This window comes from Acomys russatus, chromosome 13, assembly GCF_903995435.1.
Source record: "Acomys russatus chromosome 13, mAcoRus1.1, whole genome shotgun sequence".
NCBI classification, from domain to species: domain Eukaryota; kingdom Metazoa; phylum Chordata; class Mammalia; order Rodentia; family Muridae; genus Acomys; species Acomys russatus.
In genome coordinates, this window is record NC_067149.1 from 49,253,306 (window position 1) to 49,273,626 (window position 20,321).

The following is a 20,321-nucleotide window of genomic DNA, read 5'->3' on the forward strand; positions in this document are numbered from 1 at the left end:
GCCTCTTCTACCTGCTCCTATTTAAACCCCAAGTTAACACTGGATCCTGGTATTCTCGCTGCTCATCATCTTGCCATCCTTCCCTTCACAAATGGCACTTGCCACATGCAAACATATTTCCTATGAGTTTATTATTAATTTCTCTTCATTTGGAATATCAAGCACATGAAATACATGGATTTACATATGTGGTGTCACAGATATTTTCCAAATTCTTTCTTAAAGTGGCAGATGTCTAATTGATGCTCAGCAAATTTACTTAAATGGGGACTTCTTTGTCAATGACCAATTATAAAAACTATTTAGATATTTAACAAAATACCAGCTAGTTCTTCCTCAAACACTAAGTGGGAATCATAGAAGGTTTGGGAATCTCCTCAGCTTCAAAAAAGCAGCAGAGACTTCAATTGCATAATTTTCTCTCAAGAAATGTAAATACTGTGAACATTTCCATGAGAAAAAATAGTTTAACAACAAAGACATGCTTAAATTGTCAAGTGTGGCTTGCTCCTCTGAGATGGCCATTGGTTTTCAGCTCCCTGAGTACCAGGCTGTCATCTCTATTATTTTTCCTCTTATCTAAATAATAAATGAAACATCAGTCGAGTTATTTCTTCCTTTTTTATAACAGGAATTGCTAACAGATGTCTTTTGGGATGCTGAGGTGTAGAAGAGACAAAGTGTTAGTGTATCATTAACTATAATTTTACTGTGAACACCTTAGTAGGTATCTTGCAGTGAGCTCCCTATATCCTCCTGAGGTCATTAGCATGCAAACAACCACAGAACAGAGCATCTTCCACCTACAGACAGTCCTTCGAATTCCTGTGTTTAGTCATCTGGGTTTTCCTGTCAGTATTCTGATCCAATACCATCTCCTCCCCGTCCTTTTAGCTCCAGAGAAAGGCAACTTTACCTTGGAGATCCCTGTGGAGTTCGGCATGGCCCCTGTGGCTAAACTGTTCATCTATGCCATCTTGCCTGATGGAGAAGTGATTGTAGATTCTGCAAATTTTGAAATTGAAAAGTGTCTTCTCAACAAAGTGAGGAGCTTATTTCCTAAAATTTCTATTTTAAAAGGAGGGGGTTGGAGTGTTTTAAGGACACAGACTTCAGATAAGTAAACCAAATCCAGTAATGGTGTTTGCCTCAGTGGCAAAGATGTGTACAGCACAAGAGTGTCAAATTTCAATTCACAAACCTCCAAAACGGTTGGAGGTTGAAGAGGAAAAAAGTAAGAAAGTGGGGAAGCAAGAGAGGGGAACTGAATCCTTAATATGAACTAACTCAAAGTCCTATAACTTAAATGTTTAATTGTATATATCTACCCATGCACATGTGCATATGAATGCACAGGATTCTTGAGATGTCTGTTTTCTTCCTCTACATGAGTTCTGAATATCAAGCTCAGGTCACCAGGCTTGACAGCAGCTGCCTTTACCCACTGAGCCATCTCATAGACCCTACATGTTACATAATTTCATGCAAGACCAGTAATAGGGTCCTCCTTTCAATACAGCCCAGGCCACAGCTGTTTGCCTCACTCTGCTGAAATTAAATAGGAAGAATTGAGAAATGAGTGATAGAAATGGCCAGACAAAGTTAGTAGATAGATAGATAGATAGATAGATAGATAGACCAATAGACAAATGATAGATAGATAGATAGATAGATAGATAGATAGATGAGAGAAAGAGACAAATGTAGACACATCTCCAATTAGAATACTGATTTTTCAGCATCGTGATGGTGGCACATGCCTTTAGTCCAAGCAATCCGGAGGCAGAGGCAGGCAGATCGCTATGAGTTCAAGGCCAGCCTAGCCTACAAAGCGAGTCTAGGACAGCAAGGCTACACAGAGAAACCCTGTCTCAGAAACAAAAAAGAATACTGATTTTTTCCACCCCAGGTATAAGACTTATGGTGAAAAGGCCCTTAAAATGGAATAACGTTGGGACTCTAGAGTGCTTGCCGCATTGAGTTCCGATAACAGCACTCAGGTAAAAAAGTGAGGAATGACTGCAGGCTCCCATAGCCCCAATGCTGTGGAGGTCAGAGGCAGGAGAATTACTGTTAATTGCTGGCTGCCAGTTTAGCTCCAGAATCTTGAGAGTCTCAAGAGAATGAGGTACAGAGCAAAAGCAGGCCACCCACACCCTCCACTGCCCTCTGCTGGACACACAGGTACATACATCTGTGCACAAGTGTGCTTTACACCACACTCAAGTACTTGCATGTGCACACATACCAAAAATGATCCAATTGCAAGGCTTTTAGGAAGCCAAAATGGACATTTTTTGCTTCAGAGTTTGACACATCTCTTGCTTTCCTAAATCAATCCAAGTGGAGAAAGGGGAGGCTGAGAGCCTCAGCTAAGCTTCTGAAAGTTTTCACAGCCTGGAGAAACCAACATGCAGTGCAGAGTTACACGGTGACTCCACGTGGCAGAACTCCTACTAAGCTTGATTTCCCTTCACACAGGTGGACCTAAGCTTCAACCCAGCCCAAAGTCTTCCTGCCTCACAGGCCCATCTGCGTGTCACAGCTTCTCCTCAGTCCCTCTGTGGCCTGAGAGCAGTGGACCAAAGCGTGTTGCTCCTGAAGCCTGAAGCTGAGCTCTCTCCTTCCTGGGTGAGTCCTGATCAGCTTCTGCCCAAGAAAGGCCAAGACCAGAGGCTCTGAGCAGGAGAAGCCCCTGTTTGCATAAAGTAGTGATCATTCAGCCACTAGGGCTCTTGAACGTATGTATATTGCGTTTAATGCTAAGGACATCTATAAGGGAGCTCTGCATTATAAGATCCCGAAGAACACCTCAGAAAACTTCAGCCAACAAACTCAAGACAAACTAGGAAGTAAAGCAGTCAGTAAGCTGCAAAGCTTGCATGTGACTCAGGCCCTCTGTGTCATTACTTCTCCCATCTTACTCCAGGAGTGGATTTTCCCTTTCAGATGCTCATGAGGAGCTTTTCAGAGTGATGCTGCCTGTGGGAGCCAAAGGAAACGGTTCATACATATGGAATCTTACACATCTCAAGAGTCCCCCAATTAAGACAAAGATATGTTTTAAAATTTGAAATACAAGGTTCTCAACCTGTTTTGAAAATTCTCAGAAGCACAACTAAAACCATAAACTATTTCCTGGAGTCTCGTCCCAGTTAATGATAGTGAAATTCTTCTTTATATTGCATTAAGACAGGATGTATTAGGAATGGTTGCATAGTCACTGTAATAGCTTAAAAAATATTATTGACACCGGCTAATATCATGTTTTAAAATGTAATGTACATGAGTACATTTAAAAAACAGAAATCTTTAGTCCAAATATGCTGACACCTTACCAGTCTTGAACAAACACACAAATAAACCAGAATTTAAATTTATTAAAATTATGAGATTTTTTTATGGTGCACATACAGAAAGTGCTTTAGAAAGCATACTACTAAAAGGTTTTTCTTTTGAATTTTTACTTTCTCCTAATCTATTATATAAGAGATTTCTTGAGCAATTGTTGTAGCTGACAAATAGTTTAAATATGTTTAGCTTTAAAACGCATGTACTGCCTGAAGGGTCTGACAAGAAACAGGGAGGGCGTTCCCTTGCTCCCACCAGTCTGTCCTACCCACACTCTGGGTGCCAGTACTTTCAACGATTGCAGCTGCTTCTTGAACATAAAGTGATTTGCTGTGATGACATTATTTTCTTTTCACGTCCTCAAAGAAAGAAGACCCCTTGTGCCCTGTTTCTTACAGGTATACAACCTGCCAGAAATGCAGCACAAGGACTCTAAACAAAGATCCCACGAGGAGCTCGAAGACCTAGCGCATTGTGTCTGGCATAGAGATAAGGCCCGTGAGGGCGTCACACACTCAGTAAGAGAAGAAAATGAGAAAGACGTCTATGAATACCTGGATGTAAGTCATATTATCCTCTAACATGCTGCTCTGTGAATTATTTATGTTTAATGAAACACCATATCAGTAAAGAATTTTAGAATCGGGCCAGGGATTTGAATCACTGTTAGAGCACCCACCTTACATGTGGTAGACCGTGGGTTCAATTCCAGCATTCCAAAAATGGCATCTTGAAAAGTGCCCATTCTAGGTTAATATTTTTCTCTTTCTGTTGAAGAAACTGTCCCAGAATTGATAAGTGACATTATTATTATCATTATTATTATTATTATTATTATTATTATATTGTTGTTGCTTTTGTTGTTGTTTCCTTGAGTCAGGCTCTCACTATGTAGCTCTGGCTGCCCTAGAACTCACTAGGTAGACCAGGTTGGCCACAACCTCACAGAGATCTGCCTTCCCCTGCTCTGCCTCTGCCTCTGCTCTGCCTCTGCCTGGAAAATGCTGGAATTAAAGGCATGTACCACCTTTGAAAAATAACATCATTGTATCAGAAAGAAGGTCCAAGCATATGCCTTACTATGAACTCTGTGCTGTTCACTGCACTCTCTAAAGAGTATGAAAAACACAACTGAAACAGGAATCCTACTTGGACATGTGAAACTATACCTGATTTAGTTACTGTAACTTTCATACACACAGAGGTTTTTTTCAGATTTTTGAGATATTTTTTTTGACTAATAATCTCTCTTCTAGGACATGGGTTTAATGGCATTAACCAACTTGAAGATCAAACATCCCAAATTATGTATACCAATAGCAGGTATAGTAGCAAACTATCATTTATTTTCAGAACAAAAATAAATGTGAGTTATTTATCAAAGGTGACAATAAAATTGTAGAGCATGTATAGCATCCAAATAAGAAAGAAAGAACCCAAACTTACCTGAGAAAAATGTGCTCAAATCCATGCTGGTATTACAGGGAGGATGAAGGCTGAAGGCTCTTCCTTCTTTGCCTTAAAATAATATAAAATGTAAGAGTTACTCTACTAGAGAATCACTGTGCGAAGTGTGAAGAACATTTTGTAGATGTCTCATGAGAAGAGAAGAGAATTCCCCAAGGAATAGAGATGAAGCAGTAATGGGAAAACCAGGGCTTGATAATAGAAGTAAGAACGGTCAAAGAAAAGGCATTGAGTCAAAGGGCACATACTCAACCTTCATGCTCAACCAGCACTGGCTATTTAAAATCTTGACTCTCGTGTGAGTCACTTTCAGAGTGCTGCACACCAACTCCCAAACTGAGTGGTTTAATGCATAGTTTCCAATGTTATTGTAACAGTATTTAATAGTCAAGAAGAAACCAAAAATTAAGCTACATTCACACTGCAGGTAGTAGCCCATTGTATTCAAGTACTATGTTCATGTCTTCCATTGCCACAGTGTCTCAAATGATGCATGAGGGTGTACCTAGGGTTTCTAAAAGACCTGGAGCTGAACGCTTTATAGTAAAAACATCTCCATCACATGAGAAGGCACAGCTTGAAGATTCAGTTGCTGAGACCATTCGAAAATATTTCCCTGAAACCTGGATCTGGGATTTAGTCACAGTAAAGTAAGTAATTTACAGTTGTATGATTTGGGCTGGGATTGAATTTTTTCTTTGTCTTCTAGTGTTTCTCTAATTAAGGTGTATCATAAACAAAGGAAATGACTAACTTAAGAAAAACATACCATATCAACCCATCAATTATAAAATGTATGTATTTCCAACACTCCCAGAAAAAAAGGCACATAAAAATCATCATGTACCTTTTAGATGCTTACAACCATTCAGGAACACCGTAAGTGAGGCAGTCCTACATGGAGGAGGCCACTAGACTGCAACATAGAGTAGGCCATGCAGGTTGACAGTTGTTGTATAGTATTTCAGAGATGGGGGTTCAGAGACAGCTTCAAATCTATGTTCCAATTTCCACTAACACGAGGACTTTGAAGGGCCATAGGCTATGATCTGAGTTGTGAAAACAGGACTACAGAAAGACCTTTTATTTCTCCATTTGGAGTCCTGTTTACACTGTTCACTTCCTATCACTCCTCTGAAGGACGCAGCGGGGCTGTGTTCCATCATGGTTAATGGTCACCGTCTCAGCAATAACCAGCAGATGTGCTCACTTCCTGTGCTTCACCTTCTCCCTCCCCAGCTCCTCAGGAGTAGCTGACATGCAAGTGACGGTCCCTGACACCATCACTGAGTGGAAGGCCGGAGCCCTCTGCCTGTCCAACGACACTGGACTTGGCCTCTCCCCTGTGGTATCTCTCCAAGCCTTCCAGCCCTTCTTCGTGGAGCTCACGATGCCCTACTCTGTGATCCGTGGAGAAGCCTTCACGCTCAAGGCCACTGTGCAGAGCTACATTCCTTCGTGCATCCGGGTGAGCACCTTTCTGAGTTAAGCTTGTCTAGAGGGGACGAGGACAATTAGTGTGTGCAAATTATAACAGAATTAAATGAAGGGAAGGAAAAGACTGTACTAAATCCATCTGCACTGGTTCCAAATGCTCAATTCCTAGACTCTAGCTAAACATATACAGCACAGAGCTTAACAGTATGGACTCTACATAAGATGTGTTAGGTGTATTAGGTACAGTGCATGCTGTACTGACAGAGACAAGGTGTCCCATGAGGCCTCTGTAGACAACTGAAAGCTACAGTCCATGTAGATGTATGAGGCTCTAGTCAGGAGAAAATGGCGTACTGTTTACAGTGGGTTTTGCTTTTGTTAGAAGCAGGTGTATACTTTAGTAGTTAAAACTCTAGTACGGTAAATATATTTCTGCCATCAAAATAAAACAGAGATAGAGAAATATATAATTATCTCCCTACTTGTTTTGTAGATAATACATGGGAATAGCTAAATAAAATTGTGTACCTCTTTGTGCATATGAAATCCATGATATTTTAATAAGTGTTTTTTCAAAAGCACCCCTCCTGATCTCTTTTTAACACAAATACCCTTCACATTCTTTCACCTACCTCCTCCCACGCGTTTGTGCTGTCCTTATATGGTAACATCTCTCCCATGTTCCCCCCTGTGGGGCCATAGGTGAGAGTGGAGCTGGAAGCCTCTCCTGATTTCACAGCTGTCCCAGTGGCAAAAGACCAAGATTCTTACTGCCTCTGTGCCAATGGGAGGCACACCGAATCCTGGTTGGTAACTCCCAAATCTTTAGGTGAGTGAAAAATTTTGTAAGCAGACTTTACCCAGAAAAGTTGAGTGTAGGAAGGTTTCTTGAATTGCTTTCTTCCCATTGGTTCCCTGAGAGAAAGCTTTCAGTCACTTTACCTTTCTCTTACACAGAGCCTTTGCTTCCCTGGCCTCTCCCTGTAGACCAGGCTGGCCTCTAACTCACAAAGATCAGCCTGCCTCTGCCTCCCAGTGCTGGGATAAAGGAGTGCGCCCCCACACCTGCCCCAGCTTACCTCCTTAAATACTGGGCAAGCCTTTGCACTGCTCACAGACCTAGGATATCTTGGAGATTGTGGGGCGTGGCAGATGCAGAGTTCATGGCACATCTGAGCTCAGCTCTGTGGACCATGTGTTTCAGGGAATGTGAATTTCTCTGTGACTGCAGAAGCACGACAGTCCCCAGAGGCCTGTGGCTCTGATGTGCCTACAGTGCCTGAAATGGGGAAAAGGGACACTGTTGTCAAAGTCCTGATAGTTGAGGTGAGTAGACCTCCTTGACTGGCAGTGTGCTGAGTCCAGATAGTGGAGCAGTGTTGACTATATGTACATAAAAAACAAAAGTTTATAACATATGGCCTTAGCTATTTCATAGCAAGTGGCAAGCCCATGCTTTTTAATCGGTGTATGTTCTGGTTTTTACCCCTTCCTATTCTCTTAACTGAAGCTTGGGGGATGGTCAGTACCAGTTTATCTTCTTAGAGCTATACTTCTTCCTTCTGATCCTATCACAGGCCCTCCTTTTTATTATATTTCCTTATTACCTCCTTTTGACCTGGCATGCCCAGATTTTCACATTTATGCCATTCTTGATATGGTAGAAAGTTAAATTATCTGATTCTAGCCCATGGCCTCACAAGTAAATAAACTGTCACTCAAAAAAGTGTCTAGCATTTTTGTGTTTGCACACTCAGTAATTTCTCTTGTCTGAACATTCTGTCTTTTTGTCCAAGCCTGAAGGAATTAAGAAGGAGCACACCTTCAGTTCACTCTTCTGTGCATCAGGTGAGGACAGATCTCTTGCAACATTCCTGTAAGAAAACCAGGATGCTGTATACCTTATTACCACTTAAAAATAAATAAACAGCAAAACCAAGAGCCTCATAAAGGTCACTGACCTGAGACAGCTGTCAAGGGTATAGTCATAGTCCCACAGGAACTCAGAGCTCATCGAAGCCCTTTTCTTTGGAACACAGAGGTGATTTCATCTAGCCCATCTCAGTGCTCAGAAAGTTATGGATAAGGAATAGCAAAAAAGAGGTCACAATTGAAAGTTTCTAAAAAAAGAAAAGAAAAAGAAAGGAAGAAAGGAAAGAAGGTAAAAGAAAATAGGGGAATACAGACAATATTTTCATAATGATTATATATTTTTTCTCTGATTGTAAGTAAATGAATAGAAAGATCTTTATGACTGAATAAATCCCACCCATAAGCCAAGTGACATCGTGATGTGTATTCAGCATAGCATTTCCTTTTAGTGGTTGTTTTTATGACTTGCTCTTTTATCCCTGCCCTCACTGGAAGCTGACTATTTCAGTGGAAACACAGCAGCGTATAACACAAGGGGAAGCTCACTGTCCCTTCTGAGGGACAAACATAAGGACAGATCCTGTGCACTCACAGTGACAACTGCATTGCTGGCACCTGTATTAGTGAGTTGGTGTACTGCTTGCTCAAAACACATTTGTCAAAAACATTTTTAATAGAATAATAGATTTAATTTAATATAAAATCCATTATTAGATGAAGGTTAACAGAAGAGGTTAAATAAAACAAATTTCTTTGTGAAGGGCATGAACTAATGTAACAGTTACTAATACAATGGGTAGAAGAAAACCAGCGTATAATACCAAAATCCTTTACATGTTTTCCATGAAAGAAAGAGTATGAAGAGGGTCACTGGATATTAATTTTTTAGGATAGGATAACAAATGCCATATTCTTTCCATTTGCCAATTCCTGTTCTCCGGATATTTCATTTTTACAAAATCATCCATCCATCCCCCCTACCATAGGAAAGCCATCCATGACAGCAATATGGGAGGGATCAGTGAAACCTCCCAAGGCAACCCAGGAAGAGCAAAAGCTGGCTTGGAATTCATCTCTCATACCAGCTGTTCATTGACGCAGGGTCTTATCCATCGCTGTGTTGAAACATCATGACCAAAAGCAACTTGGAGAGGAAGGTTTATTTCAGTCACACAGTCATCGTCCCTCATGAAGGGAACACACGACAGGAATCTGAAGGCAGGAACTGAAGCAGAAGCTGGGGAGGAATGCTACTTATTGCCTTGCTCTCCCTCAATTGCTCAGGTTGCTTTCTTATACACCACAGAACCACCAGCTCAGATGAGGTGCCACCCATCCTTGGACAGGCTCTGCCACATCAATTATTAAAACAGAAAATGCACCAAGACTTGCCTACAGGCCAATGTTATATTCTCAACTGGAAGTGTCTAGTCCTAGAAAACACTAACTAATATCAAACTTACACACACACACACTTTACCTGAACCAAAATTTAACCAATAAACACATCTTCATCTGTTTATTAGAATAACTAAATAAGGCATCAACAGAAGCAGAGGATCACAGATCACAGAGACTCAGACATTCATTTTGGGCAGATGATTTGCTGTAATACAACAGCTGATAGAAGGGGAGGCAGTGGAGCTTGGCAAGCCAGAAGTACCAGGAAATATGGATTTGTGATGTTTATATTAAGACCATTTTTCTAGGGAGGCAAAAAGCCCGAAGCTTAAGGCATAGTTCTAAAGCAACGGGCCTTAGGGGACTCTGCAAATGCAAAGAACAGAGATGATGCCCTACCCATTTGTTTTGCTTATTAAGATGCTGTGCTATCAGAAAACTTGTCCCTGGTGCTCCCACCAACAGTGGTGACCGATTCAGCCAGAGCCCATTTCTCTGTGTTGGGTGAGTCAATCCATCTCTGGAGGATTCGGGACAATAGTCACTACCAGCTCTCCTCCCCCACCGTGATTCCATATATAGCTCCTGAACTACTACACTGGAATTCTTCAACATCCCTCTTTTGTCTCTATCCCAGCACACCTCACCCTAAAAATTCATTCACGTCATTGAGAAGCAATCCTACTGCAGGTGTCATTTCTGTTCCTGAAGATAATGGCTGTTCTGATGTCACACCTCTCACTTCCAGGTGATATCTTGGGTTCAGCCATAAAAAACACACAAAACCTTCTCCACATGCCCTATGGCTGTGGGGAGCAGAACATGATCCTTTTTGCTCCTAACATCTACGTACTGAAATACCTGAATGAAACCCAACAGCTGACCCAGAAGATCAAATCCAAGGCCCTTGACTACCTCATTGCTGGTCAGTAAGGCTCAGAACCCCTGTTTTGTTCCTATAAATGTTTTCTCCAGAAGTGGGGCTTAGCAATGGAGGGGGAAAGCTGAGCAGGGTTCTCTATCAGTGCTGTAAGCCAAGGTCCATGAGGGTCTCTCTGGCTTCAGATTTGTATCCTGCCATTCTCTGATGCACCAGTAGCTTTAAAACACACCCAAAGCCTTCCATTCCAGGTTATCAGAGGGAGCTGAACTACAAACACAAGGATGGCTCTTACAGCGCCTTCGGGGATAAAGGAAGCCAGAGTGAAGGAAACACTTGGTAAGAAGTGTCCACTATGTGCCAGGCCTTGTTCAGCCCCTGTTCCTCATGGCAACTATACACACAATTTATTTAATGGAAGTATAACCAATGCCAGGGCCTCAGAAGCACATATTTGAGGCAGCACAGATTATGCATTGCAGAACTAAGACTTTCTAAAGCGTCATCTGCTTTGACTCTGTACCACGTGTTTTACAGAACTCAACAAGCTGACCTCTTCATTTCTCTGCAAGATCTCTAATCATTAAATGCCTGCCTCCACATTTCTGAGCATCCAAAGATGCTCATACTGAGACTGGAAAGGCTATTGCCACTCTTCACATGGCCTTGCATTACATGAGAATCGTTATTGAGATAAAACACACATATAAACAACCAACAGGTGACAAAGAAAATAGAGGCTGGTGGAAAAAGTATGTAAGCCAAGAAGAGGGACATAATTTTTGAAGCAGACAATATACAGCTAGGGATTTAGGAGAGGAGACTTTTTTCTTAACTACCATAGAAAATCATCTGAAGTGGGGAGGTGGACCCCTTAAGGTGAGGGCACAGGTGGTGTACTGGGTAAACACCAGAGGAAGAAAGATAGAAGAAATGAAAAAGAAAAGCAGGAAACACCTAAATCCTCACTGTAGTGTGTCCACATCCAAGAGAACCAGGGAATGGAGGCTGGCTTTGGAGTAACCAGAGACCTTGCCCAGCTGCACATACTCAGAGACCCTAAGACTGATTGCTTAGAGGTGTGGACCCCTAGAAACCCATGTATGCTGGTTCTGCCCCACAATACAAGCTTCCTCTCCCCACTCTCCCTCCCATGTCAGGCTCACAGCCTTTGTGCTCAAGTCTTTTGCCCAAGCTCGAGAGTTCATCTTTATCGATGAGAAGCACATCACTGATGCCTTCAAGTGGCTCTCCCAGCAGCAGCAGGACCACGGCTGCTTCAGGAGCTCTGGACGGCTGTTCCACAATGCCATGAAGGTGATTTTTTCTGAACTACTTATAAGCTTGGTACTAAAACCCTTCAAAGTCAGGTCACACTACTTACTGTGGGGAAGAATGAGACTCTAGGTTAGCAATGTGGTTTTTTTTTTTAATAAGGAGGATATGAATGAGAACTTCCGTTGAATATAAAGGACTGGCCATGATCGCAGAAGACATCTTTCATGGGTTGCTTGCTGTATAGTTTGCCTATTTCCCTCCTTTTTATTTACAGGGAGGAGTAGAAGAAGGAGTGACCCTCTCTGCCTATATAACCATTGCCCTCCTGGAGAGCTCCCTCTCAGACGCAGTGAGTGCCACATTGCTTCTCCAGCTTCCCAAACTGGTGCAAAACCTATGGCTTTCTATCCTCTCTAAAGCCAAGTGGCTGTTTTGTTTTGTTTTTAACAAAACAAGCAAACAAACACACACACAAACAAAAAATCCTTTACATTTGTCAAATTCCATTAATGAGCATCCAGTTATTCAATGAAATACTAGATATGGTCCAAAAATAAACTTGAAAACACAGGCTATAATACTGTGCCTATTATTCTGCATTTTAAATGCCACCTAGTTTACATATATAATAAGAAAGAATGGCCCCCAAAAGATAGAGTATAGATAGATAATCAATAACAAGTAGAAGATAGGTAATAATTAAGGGTGGAAGAAAGGGAGGAAAAGAGGGGAGAGGGAAGCAGAAAAGTTGATTTGAAAAGTGCAAATTCCCTGAGCTGAGGTGGAATTTGCAGGGGAGACCTGGTGGCACTCAGAGGAAGGACAGCAAGTAGCCAAGAAGAGACTTGATACCCTATGAGAATATATAGGGGGACGTAATCCCCCTCAGGAACAGTCATAGGGGAGGGGAATAATGGGAAAATGGGGGGGGGGAGGAATGGGAGGATACAAGGGATGGGATAAACATGGAGATGTAACAAGAATAAATTAATTAAAAAAAAGTGCAAATTCCCATAACCTCCATGTTTGCCCCAGGACCTGCTCTGGCCCTTTTTCACATATTTCAGGTTTCATTGTTCTGCCAACAGCATCCTGTTGTCTCCAGAGCCCTGACCTGCCTAGACTCATCCTGGAAGACAATAGAGCAAAGGAAAACCCACAACTCTGCGTACACCAAGGCACTGCTGGCCTATGCTTTTACTCTAGCAGGGAACCAGGACAAGAGAAAGGAAATCCTGAAGTCACTGGATGATGGTGCTATAGAAGAAGGTAACAATGTGTTGTCACCATGTTTCTCTCCATCTAGTTCTAGAGATTGGCAATGGTAAGTGTGGAAATAACATTACATTTTAGTTTCTTCTCTGTGGCACACTGCTGTTTCTCCTTGGAATGACCCAGGAGACAGAGCCAGGCCGACCTCGGTGAGTTCGAGGCCAGCCTGGTCTACAAACTGAAATCAGGACAGCCAAGGTTACACAGAGAAACATCTGTCTCTAGAAGCCAGAGAGAGAGACAGAGAGACAGAGAGACAAGTTAGCCATTCACCCTGATGCAGTGGCTCACATCTATAATTCCAGCACTTGGGAGGCAAAGGCTGGAGGATCACTGTGAGTTCAAGGCCAGCCTGGTCTACAAAGCAAATCCAGGACAGCCAGGCTACACAGAGAAACTCTGTCTCAAAAAAAAAAAAAAAAAAAAAAAAAAAAAAAAAAACCAAAACCAAATGAAAAAACAAAACACAATTAGTCTTTCTTCTCTACAAAAGCCTTCTCTTCATTATTTACTAGTAGTGTGACCAAAATAAACAAATGTAAAATCATAGTAGAATGTACACAGTTCCTACCAAGGTAAATACAGTTAAAACTTAACCCTTTCTCCCTGATGCATATATACATATCGGGAGCAGCAAAAACTATGAAGAACACATAAAAGAAACTGTGCTTCAAGGCTTTGCTATTCCACTTGCAACTTTGAAACCAATGGGAAACTTTAATAAGTCATTGGCCTGAGCACTGAACAAGCCATGTTTTGCCGTTGAGGACTTACTTTAGTCAATATCTTAGAAATTTCTGACCACAGTCTTTCTCAGGCAGAACCCATCACACCAATTGCAGACTTTTGCTGAGAATCGATAAATATGGCATACTGTGGTTGAAAATTTTTAAGCCCTGCTACAACCATTCGTGTTTCCTTCTTCCTAAGTGTAGACATGTCTGTGTGTTGCCTACTCACACTTTTTTTTTTGACTACTCAAACTTTCAATTATTTCTCTATTTTTAATCCTAAGGCAACTCCATCCATTGGGAGAATCCTAAGGAACCCAGGAAATCGGAGGAGTCTCTGTATGAGCTCCGGGCTCCCTCTCCTGTAGTGGAGATGAATGCCTATATTCTCCTGGCTCTTGTAGCTGCCCAGCCAGCCCCGAGCCCCGAGGACATGGCTTTGGCAATGCGCCTTGTGAAGTGGCTCACAAAGCAGCAGAATCCCTATGGCGGCTTCTCCTCCACACAGGTGAGTGATTTTCCTTCAGAGTCCCAATGCAGTTAGGGGATTTGAACAAGAGATGTAGGAACAATGAAAGAAACAAGGAAATGTTGCTCTTGAGCAGTTTGAGTCTGTAGTAAGTGAGGAATAATACATTCTACATTAAATTATCCTGGTTTCTATACTCATTCACAGGAGTTCTCTTTGTGCCATGATTAGTGAAATGGATCTATGTTGCTGAGAACTTCTAACCCAGACCCAATCCTTGACTTAAAACAATGGCAAAAATCCTGGAATGTCCAGAATCCTAGGTGTAATTCCCTCACTCTAGAATAGCACGTGGAGTACCTGAAAGATGCTCTTTGGACCAAACTGGCATCTTTATTATCCTGCTGTCCTTAGATGCAGCTGTTTCCCTTCTCCTGACAGATTCTCCTAATGGTGTATATGGATAGATTACCTTCAGGTTTCTCCCTGAGCTGCCAGGGGCTCCTGCTGCCCAGCTTTACCTCTTGATGCTGGAAACAATCAGGACTGAAAGCCATTCGCTTTAGGTCTGAAGAGATGGTTCAGTGGTTAAGAGCACTGGCTGCTCTTCCAGAGATCCTGAGTTCAATTCCCAGCAACCACATGGTGGCTCACAACCATCTATAGTGAGATCTGGTGCCCTCTTCTAGCACTCAAGTATACATGCAGGCAGAGTACTATATATGTAAAAACAAATCTTTTTTAAAAATTGCTTTATCATCTACTCAGCATAATTCTCATGTGATATCTGCCCCTCCCCCACCGCCCAAAAAAAACCACATCAACTATAATATCAATAATTTATACTCTGGGTATTCTGGGCATATATGGCACAGTTAATCTCCAGAGAAATATAGTGAAATGATAGGCTTTTCTAAAAAGAAATAAAATGTACAAAGAAAAACCTTCCATGACACTAGGAACCTGCCAATGGCACTTTGACCCTTTCATTCTTTTCTTTTGATGGACAGTCTGCATTGTGATACTAAACCCTCACTGTGCATTTATTTCTGCTCTTGTTGGTCTCTGTAGTCAGGTTAGCATCTGGAGCTATCTTGGGATAAGGAAGGATCCTCTGGGAGATGCTCTCTGGAGCATGGGGGACATCCTCACAGAGTATGCCACTGAAGAGCAAGGCAATGAAGGGCAGCTCTAGATGACAGATTTTCTGTTTGATAAGACTGAGGCATGCCCCACACTTAGTCAAGGTATTGGTGTCTCTTGACTCCTCACCAAGTCCAGGAGAAGGTTTGGTGATGAGAGAAGGCACGTGATTTTGTGAGAAGATGGGGGGCAGCACCATGGGAATAGAGGGCAAAGGAAGAAAAGCCATAAATGCTGAGAGAAAAATATCTAAACAAATTATTTTCTGCTGTCTGGGGGATTTGAAGATGCTAGGGCACTCTGTGTAAAGAGGAAAACGAGGAGAATGTTTTGATTCTCAGATGTTCCCTAAACTAAAGGCTGAAATGAAGTCTAAAGATCAAATAATCAGAGACTTAACTTCATGACCTTTTGTCACAGCTAAAATGAACTTTGGGCAGAAGCTCAAGCCCTTGGGACCTTATGCTCTCCTGGATGTTTTCTTTACCCTCTCAGGACACCGTGGTGGCTCTCCATGCTTTGTCCAAGTATGGAGCACTAACTTTTTCCAGAAGTCAGAAAACGTCTTCGGTGACCATCCAATCATCAGGGGCATTTTCCCACAAGTTCCAAGTGGAGGACAGTAATCGCCTGTTACTGCAGCAGGTCCCATTACCAGACATTCCTGGGGACTATAAAATTAACATGACAGGGGAAGGATGTGTGTATGCTCAGGTGAGACCCTGGGGAAGGGGTGGGTATGCAGCTGCGAGAGTCCTTCCCTAGGATGGAAGGTCTCGCTTTGCCTACTTTTACACATGATGCTCAGACTGGGAGAAACGGATCCAAGGGCACAGTGCAATGGAGGTAAAGAATTTCTGTTCACTACTCACCAGACGGTGCTGAGATACAATGTGCACCTGGAGAAGCAGCAGTCTGCGTTTGCTCTGCATGTGCAGACAGTACCTCTAACTTGTCATAACCCCCAAGGACAAAACAGCTTCCAGATCCTGCTAGAGTTCAGGTATGAGTGTCTGTCTGGCTCTGGTCGACTACAGCGCCATCTTCCTAGAACACTTCACAGGGTGGGGTCAGAGGTGTCTGAAGAGATTCTGCTTTCTCTTTTGAAAACAAAAAAGATGCTTGACTTCAGCAGAGTGAACAATGATGAACTGTAGAATTCTAATTTCTGATTAGTCTGCTGTCAGGGTTCCTTTCTCTGCCACTATCATAATAAAATCATATGTTATTCTTTTCCATGAGACCTTAACATGACCTATTCTTCTTCAGCAACAAAGAAATCCTTTCTGGTCTTTTAAAAATTCCTATTAGTTGTTGTTATTGTTGTGGTGGTGGTGCTTTTCAAGACAGGAGTTTTCTGTGTAACAGCCCTGGCTGACCTGGACTCGCTTTGTAGACCAGGCTGGCCTAAAACTCTGAGATCTGCCTGCCTCTGCCTCCTGATTGCTGGGATTAAAGGCATGTGCCACCATTTCCCAGATAAAAATGCCGTTCTTTATGGAAAGATTTCTTTTTTCAAAAGATATTCAGTTCTTCTGACAGTTATCAAAAAGCTTCCTATAAGATACAGAAAGAAGATATTCCAGTGTGACCTGTCCTCTTGTTTACCTCAGTGTGCTGTGTGTGCATGGGGGTTGAGGGTGCGCATGTGCCTGTGCATGTATGACAGAGGACAGTGTTACCATCAGTCCTCAGGCTCCATACATACTTGGTTTTAAGATTAGGTCTCTTACTGGCCCAGAGCTCGGTAAGCAGATGGTACTGGCTGGGTACCAAGCCCTGCAGATCCACCTGTTTTTAATGCACTGTCCAGGTGACACTGTTACACGGGCCCTTTTCAGGACTATTCATACTGATGGGAAGGACCATCTATTTTAAGATATAGAAAAGTCCCACAGGCTCTATCAGGAATTGCTGCTGGATCTCAAAGGAGGCAAACTCAAACTATTAACATTTCTCTTGCCATCCACTTCTTTGGTCTGTAGTTACACAGGGAGCCGTCCAGCCTCCAACATGGTGATTGCTGATGTGAAGATGGTGTCTGGTTTCATTCCATTGAAACCAACAGTGAAGAAAGTAAGTAGACCTGTTTGGATTTTCTGTGTCCTTCAAGCCAGGAGCTTACAGACACCATCGTAATAATGACAACCTGTGTCAAAGCGATGCTGGCACTAACGTAGGTGTTGGTTGTGATCGCAGCCAGCACAGGAAATATAAGAAATGAGTCCCAGCTCACCAGTTTTTAAAGTGTGACAGTGAACCTAGTCAATAATGATTCAGGTGGAATATTAAATGACAAATCCTGGAGATGTGGTTTTAGATGTTTTAAGAACTGTGGAAATTAACAACAGGCTATGATGAATAGCAGAGTGCAGGAAAGATGCATGCACAGAGAATATGAGTTAAGTACCATTGAATGCAGGGAGATTTTGACCTTCAAATAAAATGCAAAAATACCTATTACTACATCAGGTCATATTCAGTCAGGCCAATAGTAGAGTGGCATTTACAGTTTTCAAGCATATTTTCATTCTTATTGGAAAAGGTTTTTTCCCCAACTCATTCAAATGGATTTGGTGACATCTCCTTCTCATCACCTTCCATCCAACAGTTCTTTTGCCTCTTTCACCCCTGAGGCCTTTGCTTTTTCAGTAACACAGATGTTTTCTCTCATTTTCAGCTTGAGAGATCAGAGCACGTGAGCAGAACAGAAGTGAGCAACAACAATGTCTTGTTATACGTGGATCAGGTACGATTCCTTCCTGCCTTCCTAGACATGCCTAGGCGGCCAGTCTTTCTATGTGAGTCTATGTGGGACGCACACAGCAGGAGCAAAGCGATTCTAAAGGAAGTCTTTGGAGAGGTGCCTCCCCTCTGTTCACACTGGATGTCATTTTTCTTTGGCTCAGCAGTTAAGAGCACTCACTGCTCTTGCAGAAGGCCAGAGTTCAGTTCTCAGAACCTATGCCAACTCACAGAGCCTGTAAGCCTAGATCCAGGGGGTGAGATGCCCTCCTCTGGCCTCCTCCAGTATAGACTCCCAGGAGCCTCTGCTTCAGTTCCTCAGGTCCCTACACAAAAGCCATATCACCATCCACATATGTGGGTGCTTATGGACACAGTGACTCTGAGGTTACACACTATCATCCAACACATAACTGTCTTTCAAATACTAAGGACTGAGTCATGCTAAAGAAAACTAGTGGCCACCTCTGTGAGTCTGGATCATTGTTCCCTTTTCCAGGTGACCAATCAGACACTGGCCTTCTCCTTCATCGTTCAACAAGACATCCCAGTAAGGAACCTGCAGCCTGCCATTGTGAAAGTCTATGACTACTACGAGACAGGTGAGCAGGAGATTATGAAGGGCCCTAAAGCAATGTGGTTTTCCTGACAGTTTCTCTCTATGCAGTGCAGGTTGGCCCCAGTCTCTCAATCCTCCTGACTCATCCCCCCAAATGTTGCTGTTACAGACACATACCATCACACTCACGATTAGAAACAATTGTTTTTCAGACAGTGACATATTATGTAGGCCAGACTGGCCAAGACAGCTCTCAATAAGAGAATATGAATATGACAAAAACTTATAAATTTTCAATTTATTTACTTACTGATCACTTATTCCTTCTTCCCATTTGTCCTAACAAGGACCAGACATGTCCAAATAACCCAAGGGACCAAGCATTTTACAGAAGGATTTATAGATTGAAAGACACACAAGTAGTCTTATGAATATAGCAATGCAAAGATGAAGAATTATACAAATAATTATAGTAGGAATAAAAAGAGGAGAGAGAATTATGGCATAAATAGTCATTAATCACCAAAGAAAGAGCATAAAGCCAGAGCCAGAGAATTAAATGCTGGGGTGGGAGGGGCTGCAGGGGTTCTGTTAAGTGAAAGGGTATATGCCAAGTGTTTCAAACTAGAAGAACTCAAGATACATTGAAGGGCCGGGTGGTGGTGGTACACACCTTTCATCCCAGCATTCAGTAGGCAGAGGCAGACAGGTGGATCTCTGTGAGTTCAAGACCAGCATAGTCTACAAAGCTAGTCCCAGGCAGACAGGGCTACAGACAGAGAAACCATGTCTTGAAAAACAAAACTTCTCTGTGTGTGTGTGTGTGTGTGTGTGTGTGTGTGTGTGTGTGTGTGAATCAGAAGTATAGAAAGGGATCAGAAAGGCTGCAACTCTTCAAGGATAGCTGCTAGTCCTCTACTCAAACACTGTAGGATAAGCACATTTTGTATTCCCTGCAGGGTAAATGATTTTGGTGTTATTACATGTTTGTTTATTTATACCATCAGGAGACAGGCATGCCAGGGTGCCTGTGAAGGTCAGAGGGCAATTTGGGGAAATGGGTTCTCTCCTTCATCCACGTGGCCCCTGCAGAGTGAACTCACTATGGTCATTAGGCACAATGCAAGCAGGTTTCTTCCACTGAACCATCTTGCTGGCCCAGGATAAAGGTGTCAACTGGTAATTTCAAGAGAGAAAAAATCCTTTGACTTGATTTGTCTGATCTCTCCAGAAAGATGACTTTTCAGCCGTCGTCCCGGTCCTAGTTGAGAAAAGTGGTCAGTCCTAACTCACCAACTGTCCTCCACAAAACCTTCTCTCATCAAAACTCTCATTCTCAAGTTTTTCTCCCTTGTTTTCCAGATGAAGTGGCTTTTGCTGAATACAGCGCCCCCTGCAGCACAGGTGAGCCCCTAGCACTCCTTGCCACAAGCCTGTCTCTGACCTCCTTCCCTATAAAATTACCCAGAACTTTTGTTAGGTGAGCTCAGACCCCTCTCACTGTGTGAAAACACAAAGATATACAGCTTTGGATCAATGTACTGACCCTGGAAGACTCACCTGCCTTCCTTACCAAAGTGCATTGTAGCTTACAGTAGAAAATCTGATGAATCTCATTCTTCCCCACACCAGTTAGCTTTCCACAGAAAACCCTGCTGTCCACACCCAGTTACATCCTATTCATCCTGTGTGTTGTTTTCTTCTCTCCACATACAC

General features: G+C 42.5%; 1 protein-coding gene across 1 annotated transcript in view; it reads left to right on the forward strand.

The window, feature by feature from the left end:
- Positions 1-20,104, forward strand: part of LOC127197402 (murinoglobulin-1-like) — a 342,405-nt gene extending 322,301 nt beyond the window's left edge. The window contains exons 13-34 of the mRNA XM_051155299.1: positions 907-1,043; positions 2,482-2,631; positions 3,750-3,911; positions 4,608-4,674; positions 5,348-5,468; positions 6,058-6,286; positions 6,958-7,084; positions 7,460-7,581; positions 8,052-8,103; positions 9,949-10,032; positions 10,277-10,453; positions 10,660-10,747; positions 11,569-11,725; positions 11,961-12,035; positions 12,775-12,955; positions 13,974-14,197; positions 15,797-16,015; positions 16,177-16,304; positions 17,287-17,377; positions 17,982-18,050; positions 18,546-18,648; positions 19,968-20,104. Of these exons, the coding sequence (XP_051011256.1) occupies positions 907-1,043; positions 2,482-2,631; positions 3,750-3,911; positions 4,608-4,674; positions 5,348-5,468; positions 6,058-6,286; positions 6,958-7,084; positions 7,460-7,581; positions 8,052-8,103; positions 9,949-10,032; positions 10,277-10,453; positions 10,660-10,747; positions 11,569-11,725; positions 11,961-12,035; positions 12,775-12,955; positions 13,974-14,197; positions 15,797-16,015; positions 16,177-16,304; positions 17,287-17,377; positions 17,982-18,050; positions 18,546-18,648; positions 19,968-20,089 (2,885 nt within the window). The 3' untranslated portion in view covers positions 20,090-20,104. The remainder of the gene's footprint in view (positions 1-906; positions 1,044-2,481; positions 2,632-3,749; positions 3,912-4,607; positions 4,675-5,347; positions 5,469-6,057; positions 6,287-6,957; positions 7,085-7,459; positions 7,582-8,051; positions 8,104-9,948; positions 10,033-10,276; positions 10,454-10,659; positions 10,748-11,568; positions 11,726-11,960; positions 12,036-12,774; positions 12,956-13,973; positions 14,198-15,796; positions 16,016-16,176; positions 16,305-17,286; positions 17,378-17,981; positions 18,051-18,545; positions 18,649-19,967) is intronic.
- Positions 20,105-20,321: the final 217 nt, after the last annotated feature.